This window comes from Scyliorhinus canicula, chromosome 1 (assembly GCF_902713615.1).
Source record: "Scyliorhinus canicula chromosome 1, sScyCan1.1, whole genome shotgun sequence".
Lineage (NCBI taxonomy): Eukaryota > Metazoa > Chordata > Chondrichthyes > Carcharhiniformes > Scyliorhinidae > Scyliorhinus > Scyliorhinus canicula.
Genome location: NC_052146.1, coordinates 278,596,009 through 278,620,722, shown reverse-complemented (window position 1 = coordinate 278,620,722; position 24,714 = coordinate 278,596,009). Strand labels below are relative to the sequence as shown.

The 24,714-nt window shown below is 45.3% G+C and overlaps 1 protein-coding gene across 7 annotated transcripts in view; it reads right to left on the bottom strand.

The window, feature by feature from the left end:
• The window catches only part of LOC119974729 (CAP-Gly domain-containing linker protein 4-like), a 513,643-nt gene that overhangs the window by 150,622 nt on the left and 338,307 nt on the right, over positions 1-24,714 (bottom strand). For all 7 annotated transcript variants that reach the window (XM_038813915.1, XM_038813928.1, XM_038813946.1 and 4 more), the window contains one exon: positions 15,393-15,536. In XM_038813915.1, coding sequence (XP_038669843.1) covers positions 15,393-15,536 — 144 coding nt within the window. The remainder of the gene's footprint in view (positions 1-15,392; positions 15,537-24,714) is intronic.

Genomic DNA, 24,714 nt, shown 5'->3' with positions numbered 1-24,714 from the left:
AACGAGAAACCCCTTTTCAAAGGTGTGGCCCAGCACATGGCATTCTTACTGGGATAAAACTTGTTATTGATAGTCTGTTGTCCTTTTCAAACAGCAGATTTAAATTCTTTCCAGAAAGCAAGTATCTCTTTTAAGTTACCAAGTAGTCTGGAAACATTAAAATGAAGATAGAGAAACAGGCCAAACACTTCTGTTCTCTGCCTGAGTCCACTGCAGTCAAAATGTGAAAGCGAAACCAAAAAAAAACGACATCACTGAAACGATGTGATAAGACAAAAACCTTTCTTAAAGGGACACTCACGTGACATAATGACAACTTAAAAAGATGAAATATTTACTGTCAAAGGCAATATATTTCCTGTTGTATTCTCTGATTATTGTAACACTGAACTAAATAAATTGTGATAAATAAACACATGGTAATTTTGAAATTAACTATAAGACTTGAATGGTACAGATCTTATAAAACTTATTCATGATTTTAAAAGTGTCGTTTTATTTCTAAAGGCCTATAGAAATTGATTTTTACTCTAGGACTGACGTAGAGGTAAATGTGATAATACACTTATCTTGTCTGATGCTGGCCACACTTTTTTTTTGTCAGAGGAAATAAGATCAGGTTGGAGGAATTCATGGAATATCAGGGCACAGATGCTAAAAGAAGGGACTTTCATTTGTATAGAGCCTCAGGATATCCCTATAGCTAGAACATCTTTCCTCAGATTAGGAGTCCAAAACTGGACACAATATACCAGGTGTGGCCTCACCAAGGCCCTGTATAATTGCAGCAAGACATCCCTGCTCTTGTACTCAAATCCTCCCGCAATGAAGGCCAGCGTACCATTTGCCTTCTTTACCACCTGCTGCACCTGCATGCTTATATTCAGTGATAGGTGTACAAGGACACCTAGGTCTTGTCGCACGTTCTCCTCTCCTAATTTATGGTCATTCAGATAATGGTCTGCCTTCTTGTTTTTACTACCAAAGTGGATGACCTCGCATTTATCCAAATTATACTCCATCTGCCATTCATTTGCCCATCCACTCAACTTGTCTAAATCACACTGAAGGATCTCTGCATCCTCCTCACAGCTCACCCTCCCACCCAACTTGGTATCATCTGCAAATTTGGAGATAAGACACTTTGTTCCCGCAGCTAAATCATAATATATATTGTGAATAGCTGGGGTCCAGCACTGATCCCTGTGGTACCCCAATGGTCATCACCTGCCAATTGAAAAAGACTTGTTTATTCCTACTCTTTGTTTCCTGTCTGCCAACCAGTTTTCTATCCATCTCAATACAATGGGGCCTCACGGTAGCATGGTGGTTAGCATCAATGCTTCACAGCTCCAGGGTCCCAGGTTCGATTCCCGGCTGGGTCACTGTCTGTGTGGAGTCTGCACGTCCTCCCCGTGTGTGCGTGGGTTTTCCTCCGGGTGCTCCGGTTTCCTCCCACAGTCCAAAGATGTGCGGGTAGGTGGATTGGCCATGCTAAATTGCCCGTAGTGTAAGGTTAATGGGGGATTGTTGGGGTTACGGGTATACGGGTTACGTGGTTTAAGTAGGGTGATCATTGCTCGGCACAATCATCGAGGGCCGAAGGGCCTGTTCTGTGCTGTACTGTTCTATGTTCTAATACCCTAATCCCATGCGCTTTAATTTTACACGGTAATCTTTTATGCGGGACTTTGTCAAAACCTTCTGAAAGTCCAAATACACCACATACACTGGCTCCCCTTCATCAATTCTACGAGTTACATCCCTTGAAGAATTCCAGTAGATTTGTCAAGTATGATTTCCCCTTCATAAATCCATGCTGACACTGTCCGATTCTGCCACTGTTTTCTAAGTGCTCTGCTACAAAATCTTTTGATAATGGATTCTAGAATTTTCCCCACTACTGACATCAGGCTTACTGGTCCATAATTCCCTTCTTTCCCTCGACCTCCCTTTTTAAATAGTGGAGTTACATTAGCCACCCTCCAATCTGCAGCAACTGTTCCAGAGTCTACAGAATTCTGGAAGATATCCACCAATACATCCACTATTTCTACAGCCACCTCCTTCAGTACCCTGGGTTGTAGATTCTCAGGCCCTGGGGATTTATCAGCCTTCAATCCCACCAATTTCCCCAGCACCATTTCTCTACTAATATTGATCACCTTCAGTTCCTCCTTCTCACTAAACCCTACATCCTCCAACATTTCTGGTATCTTATTTGTGACCTCATTGTGAAGACAGAACCAAAGTATGTATTTAGTTGCTCAGCCATTTCTTGTCCCCCATAATACATCCCTCTGTTTCTGACTGTAAGGACCTACATATGTCTTCATCAATCTTTTTTCTCCACGTACCTACAGAAAACGTTTACAGTCAGTTTTTCTTTTCACTGCAAACTTACTTTTGTACTCTATTTTCCCCTTTTTAATCAATACCGTGGAACCTTTAGGAAAGGAATGTCAGGAAAACACGGTGGCGCAGTGGTTAGCATTGCTGCTGCATGGCGCCGAATGGGTGCCAGGTTCGATTCCGGCTTTTGGGTCACTGGCCGTTGTGGCGTTTTGCACATTCTTCTCGCGTTTGCGTGGGTTTCGTCCCCACAACCCAAAGATGTGCAGGGTAGGTGATTGGCCACGCTAAATTGCCTCTTAATTGGAAAATGAATTGGGTAGTCCTAAACTTATTTTTTTTAAAAGGAAAGGAAATCTGCAGTCCATAACGTTTGGCTACATGTGACTCCAAGTCTACAGCAATGCGGTTGACCTATATATGCTCTCTGAAATGACCTAGAAAGCCACGCAGACGTATGAAACTGCTAAAAACGTCTGAAAGGAATGAAACTGAACAGACCACTCAAATCAGCCAAGGCATTGAAAATGACAATATCAAAACTCAGCCCTGTCAGTCCTGAAAAGTCCCCCTCAATAACATCAGGCACATGTGCCCAAAATTGGGGAGAGCTGTCTCACAAACTGTCAGGCTGTTACTTGACTAGTAATACTCACAGAACTGTACCTTACAGACGTCTCAGACATCACGGGCGGGGATTCTCCGAATCCCCGCTGGGTGGGAGAATCGCCGGGGGACACCCCTGCCGTCCTCCCAATTCTCCCGCCCCCTCAAAAACCGGCCCGGCGTGAGTCACGCCGCCTGCCTCAGAGAATGCAGGGTCCGGCGCGACTCAATGGGCCCCAGGGCTGTCCGGATTCTCCGGCCTGCGATGGGCCGAAGTCCCGCCCATTCTATGCCGGTACCGCCGGTGTAAATTAGAGTTGGTCCCTTACCCGGCGGGACCTGGCGGCGTCGGCAGGCCTCCGGGGTTCTTGAGGGGTTTGTGGGGGTATCTGGCCCCGGGAGGTGCGCCCACGGTAGCCTGGCCGCGGTCGGGGCCCACCGATCCGCGGGTGGGCCTGCGCCGTGGGGGCACTCTATTCCTTCCGCCCGGAGGACCGTGGTCATCCGCCATTGCCGGTACGAAAGTGAATCCATCTGCGCATGTGCGGGGATGACACCAGCATGCGCTGGCGCTCCCGTTCATGCACCGGTCGGCGGAGATCCTTTGGCGCCGGTTGGCGTGGCACCAAGCCCCTTTCCCGCCTACCAGCGGGGTGTCAACCACTCGGGGTGGGCCTAGCCCCTGAAGATGCGAAAGGATTGTGGACGCCCGATGCCGGAGTGGTTCACACCACTCCGACCCGCCAGGACCCCCGCCCCGTCGGGTAGGGAGAATCCTGCCCCACCATCCCTGTGTATGTCCTGTCTCACCGGCAGGCCAGACCCAGCAGAGGTGGAAGCACAATAGTATATAATTGGAACGAGTTGCTTTTGGAGTCCTCGACATCAACTCTGGACCCCATGATGTTTCATGGCATCCAGTCAAACGGGGGCAAGGAGACTTCCCGCTGATTACCAAGTACCACTCCACCTCAGCTGATGAAACAGTACTCAGCCATGTTGAACACCGCATGAGGAAGCACTGACTGGCAAGGTGGCAGAATGTTTATAAGAGATAGGATTTATAATCAGCCAGAAAGGAATAATTTGATTCGGGATAGTCGACACAGTTTTGTGAAGGGTAGGTCGTGCCTCACAAATCTTATTGAGTCTTTGAGAAGGGGACCCAAACAGGTGGATGAGGGTAAAGCAGTTGATGTGGTTGTATAGGATTTCAGTAAAGCGTTTGATAAGGTTCCCCACGGTAGGCTATTGCAGAAAATATGGAGGCATGGGATTCAGGGTGATTAGCAGTTTGGATCAGAAATTGGCTAGCTGTAAGAAGACAGAGGATGGTGGTTGATGGGAAATGTTCAGCCTGGAGTTCAGTTACTAGTGGTGCACCACAAGGATCTGTTTTGGGGCCACTGCTGTTTGTCATTTTTATAAATGACCTGGAGGAGGGCGTAGAAGGAATGGGTGAGTAAATTTGCAGATGACACTAAAGTCGGTGGAGTTGTAGCAGTGCGGAAGGATGTTGCAGGTTACAGAGGGACATAGATAAGCTGCAATGCTGGGCTGAGAAGTGGCAAATGGAGTTAATGCAGAAAAGTGTGAGGTGATTAATTTTGGAAGGAGTAACAGGAATACAGAGTACTGGGCTAATGGTAAGATTCTTGGTAGTGTGAATGAGCAGAGAGATCTTGATGTCCATGTACATAGATCCTCTGAAAGTTGCCACCCAGGTTGATAGCGTGTAAGAAGGCATATGGTGTGTTATCTTTTATTGGTAAAGGGATTGAGTTTTGGAGCCTTGAAGTCATGTTGCAGCTGTACAAAACTCTGGTGCGGCCGCATTTGAAGTATTGTGTGCAGTTCTGGTCGCCATAGGAAGGATGTGGAAGCATTGGAAAGGGTGCAGAGGAGATTTACCAGAATGTTGCCTGGTATGGAGGGAAGATCTTATGAGGAAAGGCTGAAGGACTTGAGGCTGTTTTCGTTAGAGAGAAGAAAGTTAAGAGGTGACTTAATTGAGGCATACAAGATGATCAGAGGATTAGATAGGGTGGGACAGCGAGAGCCTTTTTCCTCGGATGGCGATGGCTAGCACGAGGGGACATAGCTTTAAATTGAGGGAAGATAGATATAGGACAATGTCAGAGGTAGGTTTTTTACTCAGAGAGTAGTAAGGGCGTGGAATGCCCTGCCTGCAACAGTGGAGGACTTGCCAACATTAAGGGCATTTAAATGGTCATTGGATAAACATATGGATGATAAGGGAATAGTGTAGATGGGCTTTAGAGTGGTTTCACAGGTCGGCGCAACATCGAGGGCCGAAGGGCCTGTACTGCGCTATAATGTACTATGTTCTGTACTCTGAGTGGGGGTCTTCATTGTCCAAGATTGCTAGGTGATACCACTACCAACCGAAGCTGGCCAAGTTCGAAAAGACATAGCTGCTAGACTGGGTGTGCGGCAGATGGCGAGGGAACCAACAAGAGTTACTTGGCCTCATCCTCACCAAATTGCTTGCCACAGATGTCCATGACAGCATCAGTAGGAGTGACCACTGCACAATCCTTCTGGAGATAAAGTCCCATCTTCACTTCAGCGTACACTCCATTGTGTTGTGTGGCACTACCACCACACTCAATGGGATAGATTTCAAACATATCCAGCACTCAAGACTGGGCAAGCATGAGGCACTGGGGACTTCAGCAGCAACAGAATTGTACCACAATCTGTAACCTCATGGTCTAACATATTCCCCCAATCTACTATTGTCACAAAAGTCCGGGGATCGACCCTGGTTCAATGTAGAGGTGCAGGAGAGCATTCCAGGAGCATCACCAGGCATACCTAAAAATCTGGTGAAGACAGTGCTCCAGAACTTGCCGCGCTCCTAGTCAAGTTGTTCCAGTGCAGCTACAACAGTGACATCTACCCAGCAAAGTGGAAAATGGCCCATGTATGTCATATATACAAAAAGCAGAACAAATTCAACACAGCCAATTACCACCCTATCAGTCTACTCTCATCATCAATGAAGTAATGCAAGGGGTCATCAAAAGTACTATCAAGTCAGCACCTGCTTAGCAATAACCTGCTCACCGATGCTCAATTTGGGTTCCGCAAGGTCATTCAGCTCCTGACCTCATTACAAACAAGTACAAAAGAACTAAACACTAGAGGGGAAGGTGACTGCACTTGACATCCTGGCAGCATTTGACCAAGTGTGGCATCAAGGAGCCCTGGCAAAACTGGAGTCAATAGGAATCAGGGGGAAAACTCTCTACTGGTTGGAGTCATATTTGCCCAAAAGAAGATGGTTGTGGTTGTATAAGGTGGGTCATCGCAGTCCCTGGACATCACTGCAGGAGTTCCTCAGGGTAGTATCCTGGACCCAACCATCTTCAGCTGTTTCATCAATGACCTTCCTTCTATTTTAAGATCAGAAGTGTGGATGTTAACAGATGATTGCACAATGTTCAGCAACATTTGCAACTCTTCAGATGCTAAGACAGTCCATGCCCAAATGCAGCAAAACCTGGACAACATCCAGGCTTGGGCTGACAAAAAGCAAGTAACATTTCGCACCACGCAAGTGCCAAGCAGACCATCTCCAATAAGTGAGAATCTAATCATCACCCATTCACAATTAATGGCATTACCAGCACTAAATCCCTCATTAGGAACACCTGGGGTGTTACCTTTGGCCAGAAACTGAACTAAATTAGCCATATAAATACTATGACTATAAGGGCAGGTCAGACGCTAGGAATCCAGTGTCGAATAACTCACCTCCTGACTCTCCAAAGCCTGCCCACCATCTACAAGGCACAAGTCAAGTGCATGATGGAATACTCTCCACTTGCTTGAATGAGTGTGGCCCCAACAACACTCAAGAAACTTGAAACTATCCAGGACAAAGCAACCCGCTTGATTGGCAACCCATGCACAAAGATTCACTCCTTTCATCACCGATGCACAGTGGGTGGAATTAAAAACTGAATGGCAGTGGCCTGTTAAGATTTTTATATTTAAAATATAAGCGATGAAGAAATAAAGTGTTAAATTAGTGTTCTGGTTTCCTCCCACAGTGCAAAGAGCAGGTTAGGTGGATTGGCTGTGCTAAATTGGCCCTTAGGTTGGGATTGCAGGAATAGGGAGGAAGATTGGGCCTGGGTAGGGTGGTCTTTTGAAGGGTCGGTGCAGACTCGATGGGCCAAATGGCCTCCTCCTGTAGGGATTCTATGACCATCAGCTATGGTCATAACAGTTGATTTGACAAAAGTTCTCTGCGGCTCCCGGAATGAGTCTGTAAAAGTACAGAGCTGAGGTCACTTTGTCTGCTACAGTTCAACCTTGCTGTGCCGTGAACTTTGAATCTATAGCTGTCGCAACTAACAGATTTTTCTGAAGCTCATGTTTTAAGCATTGTGATGCACGATCAATTGCACAAAAGACTCAGATTGGGTACAACTGTGGCTTTATTGCAGTCAGATGCGTGGCCTCCTACTGCAGCTGGCGAAATGGCAGATCAATGGAGGACACGCATATTTATACGGCTCCTTGTGGGCGGAGCCAGCCGCAGGGGCTACCGGCGAACCTGTAGTACAGGTCCTACCTTACATCCCCTAATACAGGTGTACACAGTGGTTCACCACACATTGCCTCCTGAAAAACAGCTGCTGAGAAGATCATGAAACGTTCATCTCAGTTCGTACATCCTACCAAATGAGTGCTGCCCGAATTATCTTTTTATGCCTCCTGCTGGCCCGCTATCTTTAATGGGATTCCCGTTTTGCAAACTTTAAATACTCCAGTATGGATGGCATTTTCCAGGCTTACTTCCTGATGTACAAATATCTGGCACTGAGGGAGTGAGCGCTTTTCAGCTTGGCATGATAGCAGACAGAATTTCTGACATAGCACATTTGAGGTGAAATCTGGATATGCCTTAAATTCCTACACAGGCAAAAATATGGACTTCAACCCTGCTAGAAACAAAAATGCTGGGCGTAATTTAACCAAATGGGAACTGAAGGGGGGTCCAGCGGGAAAACCTCTTAAAACTGAATAGCTAGGACGCCACGAGAGTAGTTTTACATCGGTTAGTGAGATTAATCATAGAAAGTATGCCCAGTAATCATTATTAACCATTAAACATGTATTTTTAGGACATAGCAGTAATAAGTAATCAAACTCTACAAGCAGCGGCCACAATGCATTATGGGATTTGGGCTAGCTAACTTGCCCCATGTATTTGAGACACATGAGATGTGTGATCAGCAAATTACATAGTAAGCAAGTTTTTATCTGCTCCCGATATCCTCTGGAAGTGAAAAGGAAGTCACTTCTGATATTCTGTCATTCTGAAACAATCCATGGAGTAAACAGGAACAATGGGTGTGCAGAATGCTAAAATGGGGAAAAACAATTTAGGATTATTAGGATTGACGTCAAGTCTTTTGTCAACACAGCTAACTGAATGAGGCTCAATCATGGGTTGATCGCAATTGTTTTGGATAAGTTTAAACATGACAGCTTCAGCGATTGGATCGAGTCCAACTGGGGTGGGCTATTGAATTTGGAAATTGTATAATTGATGTGTTTTTATCAGTGTTTAGTAGATAAGATCTGGTTGCTTGCCAAGATCATCTCTCATGTACATGAATTCAAGCTTGGGAAAATAAAACCGCCTTATCCAGACTGTTGATGTGTCTGTTGCTCTCTGTACTGAGTTGAGCCACAGGGAAGGACCCCACCTGGAAGCTGACTCAATACACACGTCTTGAAACCACTCCTACAATTTTTGGCGCAGTGAACATTGTCGTCCACGGGATTCTGACAGAATGATCCGCCTCCTACACGTGTGAGTACATTTTAATTTACCACCCGTAGATACAGAAGTTGCATATCAGACGGTCGGATCTCTACGTTGTGCGACCCAAACAAGGGGTGAAAGTTGCGAGTAAGTACTGGCAGACACAAGCAACACTTAGAATGCGCTAATATTGGGTGGGCAAAGACGGACTTTTGTACCATGCCAAGGAGCAGTGCAGGATAAACTGCCGCGTGTTAAAAAACACTGGAAAGGGTAGGGCCCCGGGACGATTCGATGGAGCCCAAAACAGGGAGCCCTCAGTGGGGACCTGATGTCAGCATGATACAAAGCACTGTTATTTAACATAGGATCAAAAAGATTGTTGAAAAAGGATATGATTCAGAAGCTCCCGTAGCTGAGCAAAAGGCTTGGTGGCTAGGGCAGACTAAAAATAAATCCGAGATGGCAGCTATTATACTCGCTGCTCTGATGAAAAATCGCCTCAAAACTGAGGCAGAGCAGAAACAAGGAGCCTCTATAACAAAAGTGCAGAAAGAGGGACTAAACAACCAAAGGGAAGGATGTGGCTGAGCCACTATAACCCTCCCTCCCTGAGGAGGAAGGAGAACAGGGGAAAATAGACAGGGGAAGTTTAGCTGATGAATAAGCCCAGTATGATGACTATCCATCCCCGTATAATTCAAAAATCGCATCCGCTTCCATGGCACCAATTTGAACTACATTAAAAACCACCACGGATGAGAGAAGAGTCACACGGGTCAAGCAATGCCGCTGACTGCAGCGGAGAAACAAATGTTAATGGACAAACTTGGCCCATTGCGCCGAAACCATACTAATTTGGCCTCTTGGGAAACCATGGACGAATTAAGGGAAACCCACGATCTAACCCTGGATGATGTGAGGCTGTTAATAAAGGGGAAATTACCTGGTTCTGGCTGGCAGATGTTACCCACCAATGTACAGAGCAGGGGCTGGATAACAGCACAGGGCAGAACAGACCATCAGAAATATGACGATTTTAAACGGGACCTGGGGCGAGCTTTAGGACACGGTTGTGCTAATTGGACAAAGGTGACACAAGGTCCCAAAGAAACAGCAGACGAATACGGGGAATGGAAGTTCCAAAGTTATGTAGATGAAGGGGGTATAGTCAACCCCCAAAAAGATGATGAAATATTTTTAAACATGTTAAACGACGTGTACAGAATGTCCAAATTAACGATCAGCATGTCTTTTGGCACTTGTGGGAGGAAACTAGAGCACCCGGAGGAAACCCACACAGACACAGGGCAAACATGCAGATTCCGCACAGACAGTGATCCAAGCCGGGAATAAAACCTGGGACCCTGGTGCTGTGAAGCTACAGTGCTAACCACTGTGCTACCGTGCCACCATATTCACAATATGCTCAAAGGTACCCTGAATCGTCACTAAAATTTTGCAAAGAGATGTCAACAAAGTAAAACGTTGGCCCAAAGTAAATATTCCATATCATTCCCAAATAGTATTTTTAAATAGAATAAAACCCACACAAAAAACATTAATTACCTAATTAATAAATGGCTTCAAAGGAGCTTAGGATTTACCCTCATGATTTATAACATTATCCAAACTAATCTATTTGATTACTACCTTGAGATTTCTTCCAGGTCTCCTCAATTTTAATAAGCTCTAGTTCTAAATCTGAAATTGGATATAAAATACCTGATTTAAAGACAGTCTTCATTGAGCTACTATCAGTTGATCACTAGCTGGGTGATTATAGACATTTTTAATGTTCAGAATATCCTGATTATTTTCGGGCCTACCATTGTCTTTTTAAATTTTCCTCTTTACTAAATTAAGTTAATGTTTCATTCTCATCTGAATTATGTAAATCAAGCCACATAAAATGTATTTACATAGTTTCTTTAACCAAGTAAAAATCCCAAGGCTCTTCACAGGAGAAGTATCAAATAAAATTTGACACTGAGCCACTTAAGGAGTTATTAGGGAAACTGACAAAAATCTTGAACCAAAAAATGGTTTTAAAAAGCATGTTAAAAGAGGAAAATGAGATAGAGAGATTTAGGGAAAATATTTCAGAGCTTGCGCCTTGGCAGCTGGAGGCACAGCTGCCAACATTGGTGCAATTCAAATCAAGGATGTTCAGGAGGCCAGAATTGGATAAGTGAAATATCTCAGAGGGTTGTAAGGTTGGAGGAGATTACAGACATAGGAAGGGAAAAAATGATTTTGAACTTTGAAAACAAGGATGAGAATTTAAAGATTGAGGCATGTCTCAATCAGTAGCCAGTGTAGGGATTAGGATACGGATAGCAAAGCTTTGGATGAATTTATTTTTGTGGAAGATGGAACATGGGAGTTTGATCAGGAATAGTCAAGTTTGTCATAGAGTCATAGAGACAGAGAGGTCTACAGCACAGAAAAGTCCTTCAGGCCATCGCGTCTGCACCAGTCAAAACCAACCACTTAAGTAGTCTAATCCCATTTTCCAGCACTTGGCCCATAGCCTTGGCATCACTAGTGCACATCTAACTACTTCTTAAATGTTATGAGGGTCTCTGCCTCCCTCCAGATTCCCACCACCTTCTGGGTGAAAAAGTGTATCTTCACATCCTCTCCCAACCTCCTGCCCCTCATCGTAAATCTATACCTTCTGGTCATTGATCCCTTCACCAAGGGGAAACGTTTCTTGTCTACTGCATCTATGCCCCTCATAATGTTATATATCTCAGCCATGCCCCCCTCAGTCTCCTCTGGAAATACAACCCCAGTCTACGCAATCTCCCTTCATAGCTAAAATTCTCCAGCCCAGGCAATATCATGGCAAATCTCCTCTGCGCTCTTTCCAGTGCTATCACATCTTCCTATAATGTGGATTCCAGAACTGCACACAATACTTCAGCTGTGGCCTAACTAATGTTTTATACAGTTCCAACACTCCCTACTCGTAAAATCTATGCCTCGGCTAATAAAGGCACGCTATAAAGGGTGGAGGTGTGGGCTTAAGTGGGGTGGTCTTTCCAAGGACCAGTGTAGACTTGATGGGCCAAATGGCCTCCTTCTGCACTGTAAAATCTATGATACCATATGTCTTATTAATCCACTTGCCCTGCTACCTTAAGGGTCCAGTGTACATGCACATCAAGGTCCCTCTGCTCCTCGGTGCATCCCAGGGCCCTACTGTTTATCATGTACTCCCTTGCCTTGTTTGTCCTGCACAAGTGCATCACCTCACACTTATCCAGAATTAATTCAATTTGCCATTGATCAACCCACATGATCAGCCCATCTATATCCTCTTGTAATCTAAGGCTATCTTCCTCACTATTTACCATCTCACCAATGTTTGTATCATCCGCAGACTTATTGATCAATACTCCTCCAATCATGTCTACATCATTTATATAAGCAGCAAGAGCCCCAAAATTGATCCCTGTGGGACCCCACTGGACACAAGGTTCCAGTCAGATAAACATCCCTTGACATTCACCCTCTGCTTCCTGCCATTCAGCCAATTGTGACGAATGGAGGATTTTAGAATATTGGCTTCTAACTATTGGGACAGTTTACAGATTAAGAACCTAGCGATATAGTGTGTTTAACTGCAGTTGATATATTTTTTAAGGATTTTGTTTTGTAAAGGCCTGGGAGCTTCTAGGAGCCAGAAGGTGAAATTGATCAAAGGAATGCAGTTTCAGTCTGAGCTAATGTACTGTGGTTTGACTGGGAAAAGTCCCTGGAGAATTAATGTACTTTCAACCTGGTGAGTTAATTTGTTTTTCAACTTGGGGACATGATGTCATTGCTGGGTGGAGCCAATGAATGCAGAGTCAGTTTTGCAGAAGGCTTTGGTGAGAGAAGAGGTGAAGTCTGATCTGTCTGACACTGAGTCCACAATTCTATCACAGTAGGATAGTTATAAAAGAGTAACAATATTTAAAGCAGAGCAGTCTCATCAGGGGACAAGAAAGAGGCTGAAACTCGGCAGGTGAACCAGCTTTTTGAAGACATTCAGTCTGAAGGGGTTCTAACAGGGGCCAAATCTGTTTTATAAAGCAAGTATTAAACTATGCCATGCTGATTTTAAGATAGATTGAGAGTTGTATGTTTATTTTCTTGTTGTTTAATGGGAAATTGAGTAGTAATTTTTAAGGGGTAATTGTAAGCTGTTCTTTTCGGGTTTGAAGTTAAAGAGTTCAAGATTGTATTCGTAATAAAGTTTTGTTTTTTTTAAAAAACAAATCCCTATTTCTTCATATAATCACTCTGGAGTGAATCATTCCTTCTGCACAGTCTTACAAATTAACTAAAATATTGATGTTTCAGACCAGTATGCAGTTTAATGGGGAATTGAGTAGTTTTTAAAGTTTTGTTTTAAAGAAACACAAATCCTTATTTCTTCATGCAATCACTCTGGAGTGAATCATTCCTTCCGTAGCCTTACAAATAATCTAAAATATTGGAGTTTCGGTCCAGTATCCTATCCACTGTTCGGGTCTGATTTGGACATAACATGTTTCCCAATGTTCAATGTCAGCAACCTCAATTCCATACATCGACATATCGTTATCAGGCTTTTATGCCTGAATCATTCCTCCACCCATAAAAATGTCCATTCAGGTCAGAGGGAGAGGGCAGGCCAGCAGGAAACCCGATTGTTTTCCCAAGGTGTCCACCTGGCGAGCAGACCTTCCAGAGGAGTTCAGGTGAGTGCAGCGCTAAGGAGGGAGAGAGTCATGCCCAGGCACTACCAGCGGCAGTGCTGGGAGGAGTTGCATGGTGGGGTGGTGTGTGGGAGGAGAAGAGAATTTTTGTGCACTGTGGCGGCCTTTAAAAATGGTGGCATGATCTTGAAAAGACTCAATCAGAGCCCATCCCACCAGCGCGATGTCATGGAATCCAGCCCTTGCCTTTCCTTTCTTCATGTCCCGCATAATACGACAGAGAAAGCCACATTGGTGATGGCTGTTTAAAAATTGCTTTTCCCACCCACTACTCCGCCAATGACTTCGGTCGTCGCCATATTCTGCTTTTGTTCATTCACTACAGGATCAGTCTGACAATTTAGAAACAATGGAGGAGTAGCGAGAGGTGCTAAAGGTAGTTTGCACTTAAAGTGGTGATTACGTTCCTGGAAATTGTCTATTTAGTTTAAACTTCTTTAAGTGAAGCATGGTTACTCATAGGGATCAATGTTAAAGCCAGAGTTAGTTCCTGAGGACAATGTTTGCCTGGAAAAATCAATGTAAAAATTAAATAGCTGGCTAATCAGAGGCCAGCAGTTATTTCAAATGCCTTCTGGAATGATACCCACCCGAGGCCCAGGCCCTAGTTAGGTGATGGCAGGAATCGTGATGTGGGAGTCACTGGGGAAGGAAGGTGAAGGGAAGCTGGCAGCAAGGGCAGGGAGAGTGGCTATTAGCAGGCTGAATTCCCCACTTCCGGATGCTTAATCAGGCACCACGTGCCAATTTTAAAGAGGGCACCCACCCACTGGGAGCTGGCAAGCAAACTTGCCAGGATTTGCTTGTCAGGCAAATCACATTGTGAGTACCATTCACACACTGCTGGGTTAAGGACCAGATCCCTAAGTTGGTGTTAATTGCCACTTAATTGCCTCTATTGGCAACAGAGTGGAAGGCTGTCCATGGGCCTTCATACGATGAACATAATTGGGATGGAAGCGGAAAGGTGGTATGGTCTCTACCTTTTGTTCTCCCACCTTCGTACATATCCCTTCCCGCCATCATTCTGTTCCTAACTTTGTCTCACTTAAGGAGGAGCTAGGTAGTTTCATGACCATCATTACTGAGGCAAGTTTTTCACTGGGCTTGGAAATTCTGTGATGGAATTTGAACTTGTGTTCCTGGAGCCTGATGCATTACTCTGGGCTCGGCTCAGTTCAGTAATGTAACCGCCACAGTACTGCCTCCCACGACCAACCCCATCTTTTTGTGATTTGGTGTCAAACTTTGTTTAATATGCTCCTGTGAAGTGCCTTGAGACCTTTTGCTATGTTCAAGTTTTATACAAATGCAGTTATTATTATTGGCAGTTTGGAAATGGTGAGGGAGGAGGAAGAGCAACAGGAGAGAAGAGAGATATTTGCAGAATGGCAGAGCTGGCAAAGATCAGAGACAAGGCTAGGAGAAGCACAGAAAGTGAGCAAGAAAGAGGTTAGGCAACATATCCTTTGAGATCTACAAATGCTTTAAAGAAAGCAGATGCATACTTTCACTTCTTGTAACAAGTATAGGTTTATTTATGGGCAGCACGGTAGCACAGTGAGTAGCACTTTTGCTTCACAGCTCCAGGGTCCCAGGTTCAATTCCCGGCTTGGGTCACTGGCTGTGTGGAGTCTGCATGTTCTCCCTGTGACTGCGTGAGTTTCCTTCGGGTGCTCCGATTTCCTCCCACAAGTCCCGAAAGACATGCTGTTAAATAACGTGGTCATTCTGAATTCTCCCTCTGTGTACCCGACCAGGCACCGGAATGTGGTAACTCGGGACTTTTCACAGTAACTTCATTGCAGTGTTAATGTAAGCCTACTTGTGACAATAAAGATTATTATTATTTTGCTTATTAAATCCAATTAACCTACCTGGTGCAAAGCTAGTCTTCCCATAGAATTGTATTATTCCACTTCTCTGTCCAACCACAACCACACGATCTCCAATTTGCATTTCTGTCGTATCGGTCTCTGCACAGCCTAGGCTGCCAACAGATGGAGCTCGCTTCCGCAAACCTAATTTAAACATTCAAAATGAAAAGTTAATCAAACTGCGTTTAACATGATTACTCTGTAGTAGTTGTTCTCCTACTTTTTCCTCTTAGCAATATTCTCTCACTCCATGCTGTGTACAGCATATATTTTTGTTGAGATTCATTCAGTTTGTTGGAGGCTATTCCCACAAAATGGATGATGTTAAACAATGAGCTAGATTTAACAGGGTGTGGGGTCCTTGTCCCACTTGGTGAAAATGTCAGGGGAAAGCCCTGCAGACATTTAATGCTCAGGGATCTGTTGATTATTTTAAAGTGAGACTTTCATTCCCATTTGGGCAAGCAGTCCTGCCTATGAGATTTGCTAGACAAACAAATGACTGGCAGTTCTATTTCCAGCAAAGCCACTGGGAGCAATGGCCAGTGCTGCGACTATAACATGAGCTTATCCTCGTCTGCAAACAAATGCCGAGGAGCCAGAACTGGAGTGAAAGGGAAATTTAGGGGGATTGGTATTGCTGGAGACAGGCGAGAATGGCGCTGTGATGGAGGTTGGAGAGCCAGAATAGACAGCCTGGAGGTGTGGAGCAGAGACAACCTGAGGGGGGACCTCAGATGACCCCAAGGAGCCCATTGAGGAGGTACGGAGGTACTCACTCCACTCCCCAAACCCCACTTTACCGTGCACCTACCTGCAGAGTGAGAATTGGCATGTGATTTGGTGTGGGCTTTTTTTTCCACTGGATAAATCATCAATGGTAGCACGGTGAGGCCAATATGTGGGCATTAATTGGCCACTTAGGGCTTCAGTTGGTTCACAGATAGTTGGAGTGCCCGACACTCCCCTACCATTGGTAAAATTGCAGTCGGAGCAGGAATAAGTGGGTAGGCAACAGGTAGGGCACCGATGGCATTTCATATGTCTTCCATGAAATCAAATTGGTGCTTGCTGATTATTTTCAGCGGGCAACCTTCTTTCATGTTCCAGCATCAAATAAATTTCTAGCCAATTTAATTTGACCTTATGGAGCCAGTCATGGCCCAATTAGCTTTGTTTCTGAACAGCCACCATGACTAAAGGCAGCTGAGTAGATTGCTGTCAGTAGCTCACTGGGATCATCGTTGTGCCTATTATCTTTATGGCTTCCCCCCTGTGTATCATCAACCTGGTCCCAGTGTTGTTCAACCGCAGGGGTGGACTTTCTTGAAGGTGTCGGTAGGTTTGCTTCCCCACCACAATGGCTGAATCTCCAATGTCCACTTCCATCAGTAACACCATTCTGTTTATCATATATCCGAGAGAGTGGTCACTCTGCTCGCTTTTATATTGACAGATACAACTCTCCGCTTCGCCTCTGGACCATCTTCCATACGGAATACAGGTGCTTTACTGTTCGATCTACACGTGCCCGGCAGGCTCTGCTTATACGTGCACTCAAGGATCAAATGGCCTTTTCTCCCACAGCTGAAGCATTCAACCGCCCTAAATCTGCACATGTCTGGAGTTGGCTTCCCGCACATCTGTAACACTCTGCACACTCTGAGTCCATCCTAAGTTGTGGGTTTAATCTTCTATACCTGCTGACTCTTCCAGTTCCCATTTTCATTTCCTTGCTTGGACCAGCGCCTTCACTCCTGGCACAACTGCTGCTTGAGATTTCCCACCCTAACTGGTGGACTGTGCTGCTCAGAGCACTTTGTGACTCCTGGGCATTCTTCTCCATGTTCTCCATGGCTGAAGCAATCTCTGTGATAGTGGCCCTTTGCCCGCTTTTACATTGACAGATATAACTTTCCGTTCTGCCTCAGGTCTATCTTCCATAGAGAATATACTTCCGATTCTGCCAAAAGCTTCTTTTGTATTGCTTCATCATTAATGCCACATATTAAATGATCTCTTAGCATCTCATTTAACATGGGCGGCAGTGGTTAGCACTGCTGCCTACGGCGCTGAGGACCTGGGTTCGATCCCGGCGCCGGGTCACTGTCCGTGTGGAATGTGCACATTCTCCCCATATCTGCGTGGGTTTCACTCCCACAACCCAAAGATGTGCAGGTTAGACATGATCGTGATAAATGACGGGGCAGACTCGAAGGGCAAAAGGCCTCCTCCTGCTCCTATAGAACATAGAACATACAGTGCAGAAGGAGGCCATTCAGCCCATCGAGTCTGCACTGGCCCACTTAAACCCTCACTATCCCCATAACCCAATAACCCTTCTATGTATGTAACTATTTACAGAATGCTTGAAAACAATCTCTCCATACTCCTCCCTAGGGTCCAACTGCTGGGACAAATCCCAACACATCCCAGTGAATTCCCAATTCCCATCCCTGATTAGACTGGTGGGTCACACGAAAGGGGATAGTACGTTAAAGGCGCTAGCAGCTGCACACTGCATTGAGGAGGCAGCGACGACCAAGGAATACCCAGCCATGATAGGGAACACGCCCTCTCATGCTCCACCAACCAGAGGACAACTGTTATTGGGGCCAACAAGACAGTGCCGTTACAACGCTGCCTCTAATGCCACTACGGCTGGGCAGCATGGTAGCACCGTGGTTAGCACTGTTGCTTCACAGTGCCATGGTCCCAAGTTCAATTCCTGGCTTGGGTCACTGTCTCTGCAAGTTTCTGCACGTTCTCCCGTGTCTGTGTGGGTTTCCTCCGGGTGCTCCAGTTTCCTCCCACAAGTCCTGAAAGACGTGCTGTTAGATGAATTGGACATTCTGAATTCTCCCTCCGTGTACCCAAAGAGGTGCCTGAGTGTGGCGACTAGGGGACTTTCACAGTAACTTCACTGCAGTGTTAATGTAAGCCTACCTGTGACAATAATAAAGAAAGAGAACAAAGAACAAAGAAAATTACAGCACAAGAACAGACCCATCGGCCCTCCCAGCCTGCGCCGATCCAGATCCTTTATCTAAACCTGTTGCCTATTTTCCCAGGATCTACTTCCCTCTGTTCCCCGCCTGTTCATATATCTGTCTAGATGCATCTTAAATGATGCTATCTTGCCCGCCTCTACCACCTCCGCTGGCAAAACGTTGCAGGCACCCACCACCCTCTGCGTAAAAAACTTTCCACGCACATCTCCCTTAAACTTTCCCCCTCTCACCTTGAAATCATGACCCCTTGTAATTGACACCCCCACTCTGGAAAAAAGCTTGTTGCTATCCACCCTGTCCATACCTCTCATAATTTTGTAGACCTCAATCAGGTCCCCCCTCAACCTCCACCTTTCCAACGGAAACAATCCTAATCTACTCAACCTTTCTTCATAGCTAGCACCCTCCATACCATGCAACATCCTGGTGAACCTCCTCTGCACCCTCTCGAAAGCATCCACATCCTTCTGGTAATGTGGCGACCAGAACTACACGCAGTATTCCAAATGTGGCCTAACCAAAATCCTATACAACTGTAACATGACCTACCGACTCTTGTACTCAATACCCCGTCCGATAAAGGCAAGCATGCTGTATGCCTTCTTGACCACTCTATTAACCTGCGTTGTCACATTCAGGGTACAATGGACCTAGACTCCCAGATCTCTCTGTACATCAATTTTCCCCAGGACTCTTCCATTGACTGTATAGTCCGCTCTTGAATTAGATCTTCCAAAATGCATCACCTCGCATTTGCCTGGATTGAACTCCATCTGCCATTTCTCTGCCCAACTCTCCAATCTATCTATATTTTGCTGAATTCTCTGACAGTCCTCCTCGCTATCTGCAACTCCACCAATCTTAGTATCATCTGCAAACTTGCTAATCAGACCACCTATACCTTCGTCCAGATCATTTATGTATATCACAAACAACAGTGGTCCGAGCACGGATCCCTGTGGAACACCACTAGTCACCTTTCTCCATTTTGAGACACTCCCTTCCACCACTACTCTCTGTCTCCTGTTGCCCAGCCAGTTCTTTATCCATCTAGCTAGTACACCCTGAACCCCATACGACTTCACTTTTTCCATCAACCTGCCATGGGAAACTTTATCAAACGCCTTACTGAAGTCCATGTATATGACGTCTACAGCCCTTCCCTCATCAATTAACTTTGTCACTTCCTCAAAGAATTCTATTAGGTTTGTAAGACATGACCTTCCCTGCACAAAGCCATGCTGCCTATCACTGAGAAGTCTATTTTCTTCCAAATGTGAATAGATCCTATCCCTCAGTATCTTCTCCAACAGTTTGCCTACCACTGACGTCAAGCTCACAGGTCTATAATTCCCTGGATTATCCCTGCTACCCTTCTTAAACAAAGGGACAACATTAGCAATTCTCCAGTCCTCCGGGACCTCATCCGTGCTCAAGGATGCTGCGAAGATATCTGTTAAGGCCCCAGCTATTTCGTCCCTCGTTTCCCTCAGTAACCTGGGATAGATCCAATCTGGTCCTGGGGACTTGTCCACCTTAATGCCTTTTAGAATACCCAAAACCTTCCCCTTCCTTATGCCGACATGACCTAGAGTATTTAATCATCCATCCCTAACCTCAACATCTGTCATGTCCCTCTCCTGTTTAGCTCACAGGGCTAATCGCTGGCTTTTAAAGCAGACCAAGCAGGCCAGCAGCACGGTTCGATTCCCGTAACAGCCTCCCCGAACAGGCGCCGGAATGTGGCGACTAGGGGCTTTTCACAGTAACTTCATTTGAAGCCTACTCGTGACAATAAGCGATTTTCATTTCATTTTTCATTTTCCTTGGTGAATACCGGTGCAAAGTACTGACTCCATAAAGATTATTATTAAATTGGGGGGGGGGGGGGGGATCACCAAGGCACAGCACTCACAAGCATATGTTTAAGGCACCATGAGCACAAATGGAATTTTCATGGTTGTTATTATGTTTTTTCGCCGTTGTAATGTTTGATTTGTGTGTGACATTTAACACATTATGTTATGTTCATTTGTGTTACTGTGTACAATGTGATGATGGATTTTTCCGATATTTTTGGGATTGTGGTGTTATTTTGTAAATAAATAAATGTCTCGGATCGTGTTTCCGGGATCCTTAAGTGGTAGGGGGAGCAGCCCCAAGTCGTGGTCCACATAAGTACCAACGACATAGGTAGGAAAAGGGATAAGGATGTAAGGCAGGAATTCAGGGAGCTAGGGTGGAAACTCAGATCTAGGACAAACAGAGTTATTATCTCTGCGTTGTTACCCATGCCACGTGCTAGCGAGACGCGGAATAGGGAGAGAGAGCAGTTGAACACATGGCTACAGGGATGGTGCAGGAGGGAGGGTTTCAGATTCCTGGATAATTAGGGCTAATTCTGGGGTAGGTGGGACCTCTACAAACGGGATGGTCTATACCTGGACCAGAGGGGTACCAATATCCTGGGGGGGGGAAATTTGCTTATGCTCTTCGGGAGGATTTAAACTAGTTCAGCAGGGGATTGCGAACCTGAATTGTAGCTCCAGTATCCAGGAGGTTGAGAGTAGTGAGGTCATGAGTAAGATTTCAAAGTTACAGGAGTGTACCGGCAGGCAGGAAGGTGGTTTAAAGTGTGTCTACTTCAATGCCAGGAGCAGCCGGAATAAGGTGGGTGAACTTGCGGCGTGGGTTGGTACCTGGGACTTCGATGTTGTGGCCATTTCAGAGACATGGGTACAGCAGGGACAGGAATGGCTGTTGCAGGTGTCAGGGTTTAGATATTTCAGTAAGCTCAGGGAAGGTGGTAAAAGAGGGGGAGGGGGTGGCATTGTTAGTCAAGGACAGTATTATGGTGGCAGAAAGGACGTTTGATGAGGTCTCTTCTACTGAGGTAGTATGGGCTGAGGTTAGAAACAGGAAAGGAGAGGTCACCCTGTTAGGGATTTTCTATAGGCCTCTGAAAAGTTCCAGAGATGTAGAGGAAAGGATTGCAAAGATGATTCTGGATAGGAGCGAAAGTAACAGGTAGTTGTTATGGGGGACTTTAACTTTCCAAATAGTTTGATACTTTAGATGGGTCCGTTTTTGTCCAATGTATGCAGGAGGGTATGTAGATAGGCCAACGAGAGGCGAGGCCATATTGGATTTGGTACTGGGTAACGAACCAGGACAGGTGGTACATTTGGAGGTAGGTGAGCACTTTGGTGATAGTGGCCACAATTCGATTACGTTTACTTTAGTGATGGAAAGGGATAGGTATATACCGCAGGGCAAGAGTTATATCTGGGGGAAAGGCAATTATGATGCGATGAGGCAAGACTTAGGATGCATCGGATGGGGAGGGAAATTGCAGGGGATGGGCACAATGGAAATGTGGAGCTTGTTCAAGGAACAGCTACTGTGTGTCCTTGATAAGTATGTCAGGCAGGATGGAAGTGGTCGAGCGAGGGAACCATGGTTAACTAAAGTTGTTGAAACACTTGTCAAGAGGAAGAAGGAGGCTTATGTAAAGATGAGACGTGAAGGTTCAGTTAGGGCGCTCGAGAGTTACAAGTTAGCTAGGAAGGACCTAAAGAGAGAGTGAAGAAGAGCCAGGAGGGGACATGAGAAGTCTTTGGCAGGTTGGATCAAGGATAACCCTAAAGCTTTCTATAGATATGTCAGGAATAAAAGAATGACTAGGGTAAGAGTAGGGCCAGTCAAGGACAGTAGTGGGAAATTGTGCGTGGAGTCAGAGGAGATAGGAGAGGTGCTAAATGAATATTTTTCGTCAGTATTCACGCAGGAAAAAGAAAATGTTGTCGAGGAGAATACTGAGATACAGGCTATTAGACTAGAAGGGCTTGAGGTTCATAAGGAGGAGGTGTTAGCAATTCTGGAAAGAGTGAAAATAGAAAAGTCCCCGGGGCCGGATGGGATTTATCCTAGGATACTCTGGGAAGCTAGGGAGGAGATTGCTGAGCCTTTGGCTTTGATCTTTAAGTCATCTTTGTCTATAGGAATAGTGCCAGAAGACTGGAGGATAGCAAATGTTCGCTTGTTCAAGAAGGGGAGTAGAGACAACCACAATAACTATAGACCAGTGAGCCTTACTTCTGTTGTGGGCAAAGTCTTGGAAAGGTTTATAAGAGATAGGATGTATAATCATCTGGAAAGGAATAATTTGATTAGAGATAGTCAACACAGTTTTGTGAAGGATGGGTCCTGCCTCACAAACCTTATTGAGTTCTTTGAGAAGGTGACCAAACAGGTGGATGAGGGTAAAGCAGTTGATGTGGTGTATATGGATTTCAGTAAAGCGTTTGATAAGGTTCCCCACGGTAGGCTATTGCAGAAAATACGGAGGCATGGGATTCAGGGTGATTTAGCAGTTTGGATCAGAAATTGGCTAGCTGGAAGAAGATAAAGGGTGGTGGTCAATGGGAAATGTTCAGACTGGAGTCCAGTTACTAGTGGTGTACCACAAGGATCTGTTTTGGGGCCACTGCTGTTTGTCATTTTTATAAATGACCTGGAGGAGGGCGTAGAAGGGTGGGTGAGTAAATTTGCAGATTACACTAAAGTCGGTGGAGTTATGGACAGTGCAGAAGGATGTTACAAGTTACAGAGGGACATAGATAAGCTGCAGAGCTGGGCTAAGAGGTGGCAAATGGAGTTTAATGCAGAAAAGTGTGAGGTGATTCATTTTGGACAGTCCTCACCGACCTTCGAGGTCAATACTGGAGTCAAGCAGGGATTTGTCATCGCTCCCACCCTTTTCCCCATCTTCATCACTACCATCCTTCACCTTTCAAGAGCAGCTTCCCAATAGAGTGGACACCGTCTGCAAGATGGATAGAAAACCTCTCAAGCGGTTCAAATCCAAGAAGAAAGCAACACTGACATTGCTTATGTAGTTTCAGTATATGGATGACATCACTATCTCCACTCACTCAGAAGAGAATCTCCAAAGCGTTTTTCTGAGGGCTGGATCGGCTTATAACAGGTTTATATGGGCGGGGCAAATGTCTCAGATTGGGAAGTCTTACAGAGGGAGAGGCAGGCAGGGGATGGCGCTCTGAACCTGTTGAACCATAAGACATAGGAACAGAATTAGGCCACTCGGTCCATCGGGTCTGCTCTGCCATTCAATCATGGCTGATATTTTTCTCATCCCCATTTTCCTGCCTTCGCCCCATAAACCCTGATCCTCTTATTAATCAAGAACCTGTCTATCTCTGTCTTAAAGACGCTCAATGGTTTGGCCTCCATAGCCTTCTGCGGCAAAGTGTTCCATAGATTTACCACCCTCTGGCTGAAGAAATTCCTCCACATATCTGTTTTAAAGGATCGTCCCTTTAGTCTGAGATGGTGTCCTCTGGTTCTAGTTTTCCCCACAAGTGGAAACATCCTCTCCAAGTCCACTCTATCCAGGCCTTGCAGTATCCTGTAAGTTTCAATAAGGTCCCCCCTCATCCTTCTAAACTCCAACGAGTACAGACCCAAAGTCCTCAAAAGTTCCTCATACGATAAGCTGTTCATTCCAGGGATCATTCTTGTGAACTTCCTCTGGACCCTCTTCAAGGCCAGCACATTCTTAGATACGGGGCCCGAAACTGATCACAATACTCCAAATTGGGTCTGACCAGAGCCTTATAAAGCCTCAGAAGTACATCCCTGGTTTTCTTTTCTAGCCCTCTTGACATGAATGCTAACATTGCATTTGCTTTATTAACTGTCGACTGAACCTGTACGTTAACCTCAAGTGAATCATGAACAAGGACTCCCAAGTCCCTTTGTGCTTTTGATTTCCTAAGCATTTTCCAATTTAGTAGTCTATATTTAAATTCCTCCTTCCAAAGTGCATAATCTCACACTTTTTCCACATTATATTTATTTTGCCACTTCATTGCCCACTCTCCTAACCTGTCCAAATCCTTCTGCAGCCCCCTTGCTTCCTCAATACTACCTGTCCCTCTACAGATCTTTGTACCATCTGCAAACGCAGCAACAGTGCCTTCAATTCCTTCCTCCAGAGCATTAATGAATATCGTGACAGGTTGTGATACCAGCACAGACCCCTGAGGCATGCCACTAGTCACCGGATGCTATCCTGAAAAAAAAAACCTTTATCCCCACTCTCTGCCTTCTGCCAGTCAGCCAATCCGCTATCCACGTTACCCTTAACACCATGGGCACTTAACTTATTTAACAATCTCCTATGTGGCATATAATGGGCCAGGGTTTCGAGAACACCAAAGTATATCATGGAGTTCACCTAAGCTAGAACTTTTAATAGATTTTGGTTATGGTGAGCACAAGGGTCCACT